General features: G+C 45.5%; 1 protein-coding gene across 1 annotated transcript in view; it reads left to right on the top strand.

The window, feature by feature from the left end:
• Window positions 1-10,593, top strand: part of FAM3D (FAM3 metabolism regulating signaling molecule D) — a 29,199-nt gene extending 18,606 nt beyond the window's left edge. Inside the window, exons 4-10 of the mRNA XM_066612991.1 lie at window positions 1,933-1,949; window positions 2,751-2,877; window positions 3,004-3,062; window positions 4,504-4,554; window positions 7,195-7,279; window positions 9,186-9,312; window positions 10,504-10,593. Of these exons, the coding sequence (XP_066469088.1) occupies window positions 1,933-1,949; window positions 2,751-2,877; window positions 3,004-3,062; window positions 4,504-4,554; window positions 7,195-7,279; window positions 9,186-9,312; window positions 10,504-10,593 (556 nt within the window). The remainder of the gene's footprint in view (window positions 1-1,932; window positions 1,950-2,750; window positions 2,878-3,003; window positions 3,063-4,503; window positions 4,555-7,194; window positions 7,280-9,185; window positions 9,313-10,503) is intronic.
• The last annotated feature ends 673 nt before the right edge of the window (window positions 10,594-11,266 follow it).

Below are 11,266 nucleotides of genomic sequence, written 5' to 3' on the forward strand. Positions count from 1 at the left end.
CATTGCCCCCTTTTCTCCGCAACAAACTACACATGTGTCACTAGCCCTGCTGATGGACTTCAATTTTGGGTGGTTAATGGCAAGTAGCTCTCCACCCCTCCCCCCCACGCACACACATGCTCGCAGATTGGGACCTTTGGGAGTGGCATATGGAGATTGAATCCTACCCCGCTGCCATAGTCCTCATCCAAATCCCACCTGCTTCTGCCATGGTTGCCATTTGCCGAGGATAAAAAATAACCCGCAACAGGAAGTTTTATCCCTTAGGAAATAGTGCTGGAAGTTGGGAGAGCTGACTAGGACTATGCTAGAGAATGGGGTTAAAGCCTTCTGCCCACCCCATGGTCTCAGTCCATGATGGGGGTACAATCCCTCTCTGCTGTTTGCCAACGAAATTTGAAGCGCATCAAGGCCAGTAAAGTTCTCTAGTCAACCCCCCTGTGGAGCAAATGAGTCATCCCCGCAATGAAAAAGTAAGACAGGAGGACACATTCTCCAACAGGACTGGAGAACTGTTAAAGAAGCATGAGAAGCATCTGGGTTATGAACTGGCAACCTTGCCTTCTCTCCTTCACCTGCTGCATCCATGGAACGCTGGTGTCCCTGGAATCATCAGTCAACAATGCAGTGAGAGAAACACAGAGACACTGGCTGGCTTGGGTGTTGCAGCCCAAAACTCCCACTGGAGCCATTCCTCGTGCTCCAATACCCTTCTTCGCTTCCCGATCCATGATCATTGTGTTTGGCCATTACATCTGAACTGGGTAGGCTTGGGTTACAGCAAATCACACCTTGTCCCCAGATCAGAATTTGACCCCACAGTTTGAACAGTAGATTCCAGATCTTCTTTGGAAGCAAACAGTATTCTCCCTGCTCAGCCAGCCTCATATGATAAGAGAGGTGCAAGCTCACAGCCAGCATTTGTTCTGGACCCTCCTCTGTTTTCCGGGTGAGTCACGACCCATTTTCTTTACTGATAGGACGCATCCAATGGTTGTCCAAACCACCTCTCTTTCTAAAGTAGGCTTATCAGCGCACACAGAGGGGTGGTTCATTTGAACTCTTTCTCCCCCCCCCCCCCAATTTTAAGAGAAGGATCATAATTCATCCAGAAAACTAGGGAGGAGCCTTGGACACACAGATCCTTCTTATTATTATTGGCAACCTTTAGTCTCGAAAGACTATGGTATCGCGCTCTGAAAGGTGGTTCTGGCACAGCGTCTAGTGTGGCTGAAAAGGCCAATCCGGGAGTGATAATCCCTTCCACACCGGGAGCAAGTGCAGTCTGTCCCTGGTCTGTCTCCCTGGCTATGGGCCTTCCTTCTTTGCCTCTTTGCCTCAGACTGTTGGCCAAGTGTCTCTTCAAACTGGGAAAGGCCATGCTGCACAGCCTGCCTCCAAGCGGGCCGCTCAGAGGCCAGGGTTTCCCACCTGTTGAGGTCCACTCCTAAGGCCTTCAGATCCCTCTTGCAGATGTCCTTGTATCGCAGCTGTGGTCTACCTGTAGGGCGCTTTCCTTGCACGAGTTCTCCATAGAGGAGATCCTTTGGGATCCGGCCATCATCCATTCTCACGACATGACCAAGCCAACGCAGGCGTCTCTGTTTCAGCAGTGCATACATGCTAGGGATTCCAGCACGTTCCAGGACTGTGTTGTTAGGAACACAGATCCTTCTAATATTTTATAAATATAAAAGAATCACAACTGGTCACTTATTTCTGTTTTGTGTGTGTGTGTTTTTTCCACTTGTTGCCACACAGGGACTGAAAACAAGCAAACACGTGAGTATTTTGATTTTATAACTGATTTTCTTTTAGAACATGGAAAGCATTTGTAATTTATTTTGTTGTCTAACATGGCAAGCATTGAATTGTTATACCAGTCCTGCAGGGATCATCATGAAGGTGGGAACCCTTTTGCCCCAGCTCCAGCCAGCTTCCTTCTCCCAGCTTCAAATTCTAGGCGTTTGCCATCTCCCTTTCTCCGTACACTGGCATGTGTGGGAGGCAATAAGAGTTAAGAGCTGTTCAGCTGTACTTACTGTACTCTTTATTCGTAGGGGAGCACGTGGTTTTTTTCATGAGAAATCTGTGGTGCAATATTCAGGGATAGGCATATATCCCTGAATAGAATCCCACTATTGGGCTGTCTCAGGCATTTTCAGGAATTCTTGGTGCCTTGCATATGTTATTCCCTTAGACCTAGCACATTCTCTCTTTGCCTTCTTCCTTCTTTCCTGTCTCCTCCCTCTCCAGCTTCCTTCCTTCCTTTTCCTGCAATTTTTTCCGGGTGGGGGGCGGAGGGGGCAGTAGGACGACTGGCGTGCCCTGGAGAGGCAACCTGTCAGCTATGCTGCTGCTTTTCCTGCTGATTTCTGTAGATCAAGCTCCTGTATAAAGACCCAAAAGCAGGCCCGGGTTTCTCTTTTCTCCTTCTGGTTAGCTGGAAACCTTGCACACTTCAAGGCTTGCCCGTTGTTTTTTCTCCCAGCAGGTCATTTGGCAAGGCTTTGACTTGGGCACCAATAGGTATGGTCCAATTAGAGATGTGGGAGACAGAGAGCCTTCCAGGTTAAACCCTCTTCTCCCCCTCTGCCTCCCACCAACATCTTTGCACAGAGACCTATGAAACCCTTGAATGAGTCCCACAATGTACAGGGCCTGCGCCTTTAATGTGCTGCATATTCAACCCAAACCAACATGGGGGATGTGTTTCAGTTTTGCAATTTTGCAATCCTTTTTTTTTCTAGCAGAAGCGCTACCGGTGCAGAACAAGTGCCGCAACAAAAAAACCTGCCCTGACAATACCTTCAACTTCAGAATAACCAGTGGCGCAGCCAATGTCGTCGGACCTTCCATGTGCTTTGATAATGCCATGTAAGTTCTGTGCAAAATGCATAGCGCATTTCCTATGATGTGTAATCATCTGACACCAACAATGGCATTTTATATACCAGTCATTGCTAATAAATACCTCCTCTTTTTTTTGTCTTGCTTTGTTAGTTTGATGAGCAGCGTGAAAAATAACATTGGCCGGGGTCTAAACATTGCCCTTATCAATGGTAAGCTTTCGATGTATTAATAGCTTTCTCTTGTACACAGGTATTACTTGTTCTACCTCCTTACTCATGCTGAGAGCTCCACCTGTGTCAAGCATTCAACCATCTCCCTGCCATGTAGTTCCAGGGGTGCAGTGGCAGAAGAATGACATATTGGAGATGGTGATTTGCCCATCATCCCTGTCGTCAGAGATGCTCTGTGGTCATTGTACTCACTCAGAGCACACTGGTTGATGCTGCACACCTTCTCCACATACAGGTTCAGTGTTGTTGAAACACTAGTGCACATGTGCCCTTTCTTACCAGAGCCAGCCCCCTGTTACCAAGGAAACTTGAAGATGAGCACATTGACCTTGAGAAAACAGTTTGTCATTCAGCAGGCAGGCATAGTGGAAATTTGCCATCTCTGCACTTAGATAAACCTCATTCAGTGGTTAATCACTCTATTTAAACAGGCCATGGGAGGTGATTATAGGTTCAGTGAGTGAAAGATGAGGTTTCTGAACCCCAATTACTACCACACTGTTCCCTTGTATTATTATTAGTAATTATTATTTTTCCTTTCAACGCACACAAAGCAGATCAACGTTATTTTAAAAAAAATACTAACCTTTTCCTATAGGTTTGAACTGGTGCAAAGAGGGTGAACAATATAGATACTTAAGCCCCACTGTCTGGTTCAAAGCAGCTGTTCAATGGACCAACCACTACTGGGCAACCAGTTCTTACTGAGCTCCAGAAACCAATGCAGAATTTTGTCTAATAGCATTTTACAGACAAAAATGTATTGTAATTTTCATTAATTAAATGCCCCAATTCTATGGGTCTTAACAGTGGCGGATCTCATGACCTATTGGCCTATTCATGATCTCATGGTCTTTTGGCAGTCCTTCAAAATCTTTTTAAGCAGCAGCGGCAGTCAGACAAAGGACGTGAGTCTGTACCTCACAGGAATTAGTGCCTGCATCATAACCGCTTTGAATGCCCACTAGAGAGATAAGTTTAATAGGCACTCTGTTACCCTGCACATGCTTGATCTCGGAAGCTAAGCAGGATCAGGCCTGGTTAGTACTTGGATGGGAGACCACCTGGGAATACTGCGTTCTGTAGGCTTATACCATAGTCTTTCGAGACTGAAGGTTGCCAACCAGAGAGATAAAGCGAGATATAAATTGGTAAATAAAAAATAAAATAAATATGACTTTCAATGGTTTACAAACTTTTTTCTGCCTATGATAATTCTGAACCACAGAGTTCTGGAGCTTTGCAGCAAAATGGTTGAAATGTCACTTTCCCGACAATTGGAAAAGAAGTTATGAACAAAGTATATATCCATTTGTTTCCTTAAAAGTTATTATTATTATTATTGTGTTCAAACATTCAAATGTGTGTTGTGTTCAAAAGTTGTGTTCAAACATTCAAATGTTTGTCTTCAAACATTTAGGAACCAATGGACGACCCCAAAAAATGGCATCCTTTGATATGTATTCTGGAGGTAGGTCCATTTGTTTGTGCCATTTCACATGTAATTGTGCACGTAGGATAGAAAATGTGATACCATAAGCCTCGATTGTGTGCATGTTTGTGTATGTGTGTGTGGTGGGGGGGGTGCTCTTCAGTTTTGGCTTTGTCTTGTTCCAGGGTTTGTTGTTGTGTCTTTTGCTTACCCCCGCTGAATCCAGAATTCAGTAGTGTGCCACCAACTATGGGATCCCCAAGCCCCATTTTTGCCGTCTATCATAAATGTGGGGAGAGCATTTTGCAGGGAATAATAGTAGATAATTTAACACCTTCCCTCTCCCCCCATCCCTCCTTCAGACTATTTTTCCTCCCAGCCTACCGGCTTTCTGGACCCAGCTGGGAAACAAGCACAGGGAAAGAATGCAGTTGGGGAGGCTGTGTTGTTGGGAAGAAAGTAGTGAATGGGAAAGCATTAATCATTTACACCAGGGCCAGCCCATCCATGAGGCCAACTGAGGCAGACAACCTCAGGCAGCAGATTGGAAGGGGGCACCCCCACCTTTGTCCACCACTAATCTACATTACTCTTTCTCCTCCTCTCACTCCTTGTTTTGGAAGAGGGGGTAGAATGGAAGAGGAAGTGGAATAGAGGTGGTGGACTAGAGCTTCTGACAGGGCAGGAGGGGAGGAGGCAGCATGTGTCATCAGGAGTTCTTGGGTAAGCCATGATGTACACACACAAACACATGCAGATCACCAAGATATCTTTCCTCTACACCCTGCTTTTCTTGTTGGATGGCTAAATCAGGCTCTATGTTTGCTTAAGCTAAGGAGATTTGAGGCTTGGCCTGAGTTTCAACAAAGCAGTGTCATCGTGTTTATTTTATTATTATTCCAGTGAAAAAGTCCGTAATACAAAACTGGCATCAGTTGGTATTGGAAGGCAAGGCTGGTGGTGTTGTTATTGGGAAATTTGGCAGGGGGGAGCAGAGGAGCAGTCAGCTAAAGCACTCCCTTTCCTATGGTAAATGATACACCACCCAGCTAGCTGCTATCAATAAACATATACAGGAGCAGAGGCTATTCGTTTCAATCATAGTTCACTGTGACTACTTTACTCACAGTTCATAGTTGCTTACATAAATCTTCTGAAGTATCAGAGGCTTTGGGACAGAACACTCTAGAAGCTGTTCCCTTTGCGTAGGAGTCTGGTGAGGATGGCTTGGTGGGCACAGAGTCCTAGTAGAGCACATCCTCCTTCTTCAATAGTCTGAAAGGGAGATTGTGTGGAGAAAGGAAATACAGATAGAGCCTGTTTATCCACTGATTTTATATCCACGAATATATATATATATATGGCTCAATGCGGGTCCCCTGGATCCGCATTGAACCAGACTTGGCCCCACCTGAACTGTCCGAAGGTGACCGGAACTGTGCTCTGGTTGCCTCTGGAGGGCTTTCTGAAGTCCCCAGAGGCTGCACGTGTCCGCCTGATGCTTCTGTGGGTTCCAGAATTGTTAAAAAAAAATGCAATTTCTGGTTTCCAGAGGGAAACTGGAGGTGATGTTTTTAATGCCTTATAAGGCATTAGGAGGCCGGGGAAGCCCTTTGGGTCTTTGGGAAGCCCCAGGCATCCCAGTGTCATATAAAGCATTAAAAATATAAGGCATTAAAAATGTTTAAACCATAATTTAGCATTATGCTTGAGCCTTTAAGTCACAGATTAAAACATATTATAATCACTCCAGTTTCCCTCCAGAAACCGGAAATTGTGTTTTTTTTGGCCATTCTGAAGTACACAGAAGGAGTGGGCAAACACGTGACCTCTGTAGGCTTCAGATATCCTCCAGAGGTGACCAGAGCACAGCCTGGTCATCTTTAGAGGCTTTAAAGGGGCCGAAACATTAGATTTTTATATCCATGGGGGTTTGAGAACGGATCCCTCTTGGATACCAAGTCCCCACCTGTAGAAACTAAGAACCATAGAGGGGCAGATAAAGATGTTCAGGTGTCTGGACAGTACACTGTTCTCCAGAGTCCTGCAGGCAGTGTTGCATCCAAGTTCCAACAGTTGTCTGGAGGGAAGATTTTTATTGTCCATTATTACAGTGTAAACTGGCATGGTATAAAGAGAACTTAAGAGAAAATATTAAAAGAAAGATATGATTCTTAACACCAGAGCCTGAATGGGCCACCCTCTGGGGACTCCTTGGTCACTCCTTGAGTTCCAGGGACAGCTTAGAAAGAAAGTGGGGGGAGGAGAGTTGTCTCTTCTTTTCTTTTGAACTGATGATGTGCCACAACTGAACAGATGGGCTTTAAACCACTTTATATTGTTGCACTCTCCCCACTCCCCTGAGCAGTGAAAAGTTCAGGACCATTGCAAACTGGGTTTTTGCCTCCTTTGGAATTGCTGGAGACAGCCGGTGCCCTTCTCATGTTTGCTTTATGTCCAAACGTGGTAGCTGAGCATTGGGTGGAGGTGAAGACCACATGTGCTCCTGCAAGACAACAAGTCCACCACCTCATCTCACACCCCAAAGAGATACCTCTTCACCCAGAAATGTGCCTTCTAGTCCACTCTTTGTTCTTTTTCTGCAATCACCGGCATGACCACTAGATGGCAGGATAAGAAGGAAAATAGCAAATCTCATGTTTTTCCTTTATTATTTAGATGTTAAAAGTTTATTGGAATTTCTGAAAGGAATTGAGAGGGGTACCCTAGTGCTTATAGCCTCCTATGATGACCCAGCAACAAAGTAAGTGAACTTCTAAAGCATATTGTTCAGCTTTCTCAAACCTGTGGCATGACATGTGAACTGTTAATCATCTGGTCCCCAAATTACGTATCTCCTGCTGCCATGAATTCATTAGCAGCCCAGTCCTAACCAACATTCCAGCACTTGTGCAGCCACAATACAGCCCCAAGATAAGGTAACAAGCTTCTCTTACTTTGAGGAGGCCTCTGTGACTGCCCCCTCCCACTGCAAAATGCAGTGCGCACACCGCTGTCATGGCTCCATCAGTGCTGGAAAGTTGATAATAATTGGGCAATAGGGGGCCTTAGGAAGTCACTGCCCCCAGGTCTCTGTCCCTGGTCTGTAAGGGGGAGTTTTTTTTTAATTGTTCATGTTAGCTGCCCTAAAAGCTTTACTAAAAGGACAGGCTATACATTTTTTTAACTAAACAAAAAATTATGGATACAGAATGTTTTGCAGAAGATAGAGAATGAGTAATGTCTAAATTCCAAGCATTGTTACTTGAAAGAAATACAGTAGATAGAAATTATTTCTATTTGTTATCACATTGGTCCTTCACTCTCCCCTGCCCCAGACCCTATTTGAAATATTTTGCAAACATGAAAATTGAAACTATCGGGTTCAAGCTGAAGCAATTTATATGTCAAAGGAAAATCCAAACAGTCCCTTAGTGATTTAGCAGGGGTTTTACTGACTGAGGGCCCAGTCCTATCCAACTTTCCAGTATCAATGCAGGCACAATGCAGACCCAAGGTAAGGGAACAAATGTTCCCTTATCTTGAGGGGGCATCCATGATTCCCCCCCCCCCCAGTATGCAGTGCATGCCCCATTGGCATCAACACTGCATCAACACTGGAAAATTAGATACAATTGAGCCCTGAGACAACACATTTTGAGGATGGAAGTTATCTTTATTTTATTTACTTAGCATATTTTATGTACCTCTTTTTTAAACAACTAAAATGCCCTCAAAGCCATTGGTGTTAGGAAAAGAACTGAAAATTAATTTGCTACTTGAAATTGAGGAAGAATAAAGGCTAGAACTAACACCATTTCTGTCCCCATAAGACACTAGAATGATGCTATATGATGATGTCGTATTGCTCTGATTGGTTATTCTGGGAAAAGACCTGCCTGCATGGTGGTCATTTTGTTTTCCAAAAGCCCTCATCAGAACAACAATATGTCACCATGTAGTGTCATTGTTTTAGGGGGCTTTGGAGAGGGAAATAGAAGCCGTTAGAACAGGGGTGCTCAATAGGTGGATCGTGATCTACCGGTAGATCGCGAGGCAAAATGAGTAGATCGCGGAGTGCCGACCGCCCCCTTCAGGTGCCTCTGGGAGGAAACGCTGGGAGTAAGGCCCATTGTACTCAATGGGGCTTACTCTCAGGTAAGTGTGGCTAGGATTGCAGCCTCACAGCCTAATCCTAGGCATGTCTACTCAGGAGTAAGTCCTGTTATACTCAGTGGGGCTCAAGGTACACCAACATACATTGTACACATAAATGTTATATGTTATGATGGCGCGAACATTGTCAAAAAAACTCTGGTAGATCTCCGGGCCTTGCTGGGTTTCAAAGTAGCTCTCGAGCCAAAAAAGTGTGAGCACCCCTACATTAGAAGAAGGACTGCTGCTGGTGAGTCTGACCATCAGTTTGCATGGAAAATCCCCCAAATTAGGCCTTTTGGACTCAGAACTAATTTAAGACCCTAGCAGCTGAAACCCACCAGGAAGGAACCCCTGGTACAAACTCCTAGCAAAGTATTACCCTGGTGTGTTTTAGTTGCTTTTCCCTATTTTAACATTTGTGTTTTTGTACACTGCTTTGGAAGTATTCATGAGAAACAGTACAGAGATCTCAAGCATTATGAATAATAATCCAGAGCTTTTCTTTCTCTCAGACTGAATGATGAAGCACGGGCATTGCTCACTGAGCTAGGAAGCAGCTACGCTACCAAACTGGGTTTTCGAGACAACTGGATATTTCTTGGCGGGAAGGGGCTCACAGCGAAAAGCCCGTTCGAAGAGGTATCTCTTGGCAAACAGTAACTGCAATCCTAAGGAACCGATGTGCACACTCTTTGCATGAGCATCCACCTGTTTTGCAGTCTTTCCCCCTCAGCAGTTGCCCCTGCAGAACTCCCACATGTGAACACACTCCTAACCCCTTTGTAAACTCTGTCCAAGTTCAAGAAAAGTTTGCAGTATTGGCACAAGAGCAGTGTGAGGTTCTGTATAAAACACCAAACTGTAACCTTCTGGTATCTAGCCTCCTTTTCCACTTGCTATCAAGTTTACAGGTAGGTGAAACACTTCTCTAAGGTGCACCTGTCTGTAACCAGGAATCCAGAGGGAGAGAGGAGGCCAATTTATACTGCCATTTTCTATACAGTAAAATTGCCACAAGGTATTTTTTTTTTCTTCTCCTGGAAGATTTTCACAAATGGAAGCAGACTTTCTTGTAGTGACCTCACATACTAAGACTATGGCTCTGAGGCCGCAATCCTAGACACACTTTCCCACTTAGTGGGAGATACACAAGTCTGGCCCGTACCATGCAGCAGGGTGAAGCAAATTATTTCAGACTGCACACTTAGGGGGCTGCAGATTTTGACCCATGCCTCCCTCCCGCTTACTCACTTCAGTGGCCTTAAAACACCCTGAAAGGAAGGGGAGGGGCTAAAAGTGATAGTCATATATTTTCCATGCAGAAGGTCCCAGGTTCAGCTCCTGGCATCTCCAGATGAACGATTTCAGAGTACAGAGTTCAGTCTTTGCTGATCAAAGTCAGTGGCGTCACTAGGCTTGGTGTCAGCTAGAGTGCCAATGGGGTCAGCCCTATGACCCAGTCTTGCTTCAACCCCATCCTCTTGGGAGAACGGGACTGGCGTTGCAGACCAGCCAGTTGTCATGGCACTCCTGGGCCAGCCATCTGCTGTGGTACCTCTGGACCAGCTAGCTCACTGCAGACCAGCCCGCTCTCTGCAGGACTCCCAGACCAGTCGCCTGCTGCAGCACCTCCTATGTCACTCCCTCTGCACCCAGCTAGTGATGCCACTGATCAAAGTAAACCAGTACTGAGCTAGATGGACCAAAACAGCTTTGTCAGTTTGGGTGTCCAGCATTTGGCAAAGCTGTGTAAAATGCCTGAAGATGCAAGGGAGTTCCTCCCCATTCTGCGAGTCACATGGTTAACTGTCTCCTTTTTTGTTTCCACAGTACTTGAAAAACAATAAGGATACAAACAAATATGACGGCTGGCCTGAAGTTCTCGAAATGGAAGGCTGTGTACCTAGGAAGATGGACTAGTAATGTGCTGGGTCTGGAGCAATAGTCCCCTGTGGCCTTAAGCAACAAACTCTTCTCTGTGGGCAAGGGGGGGTGGTGGGATCAGTTCCAGCAGATTCAGCCCTCGTTCCTGTCTACTGCAAGCTGCCATCCTGCTTTAAAAAAAGAAGTGTCGGCAGCAGAATCAGGCTAGTAGGATTTCAGTGTGCTGTTCTGTCATCATGCTTTCAGTTTGCCTTGCCTCTTCACGTGGAAGACGTGACGGTGGAAGACCTGTGATCAGGTGGGGAGCCCAGACCTCCGGACAAATGTCTTGACAGAGTTGCTCGCACTGAGGCCTTGCACAGCGGAAAGAGAGAACCTGTTTCAACTGTGCTGCGTGCTCCCTTTTTATATCTATGTCTGCCTCTAGCACACCAGTGAATCAAGCACTGATAGTCAACGTTTCCATTCCCTCCTCGGTTGCTACTTTAGTACTACTGCCACCTCAGCCATTTCCTTTCCCAGCTGGAAAACCAATTGCTATGCAGCCCAGTGCCAGAGATGGGAGGATGTTGCATCATTTCCATCCCAACCCTGGTGTATTCTGAATCAAGTGATACAATCCTCAGGTGACAGAATTCCAGTCTCTAACTTGGGGGACATTTTTGAATGCTCTTTTATGTTGAACACTCGCAGCAAACAAAACCAGCGC

This window comes from Tiliqua scincoides, chromosome 2, assembly GCF_035046505.1.
Source record: "Tiliqua scincoides isolate rTilSci1 chromosome 2, rTilSci1.hap2, whole genome shotgun sequence".
In the NCBI taxonomy this organism is placed as follows: domain Eukaryota; kingdom Metazoa; phylum Chordata; class Lepidosauria; order Squamata; family Scincidae; genus Tiliqua; species Tiliqua scincoides.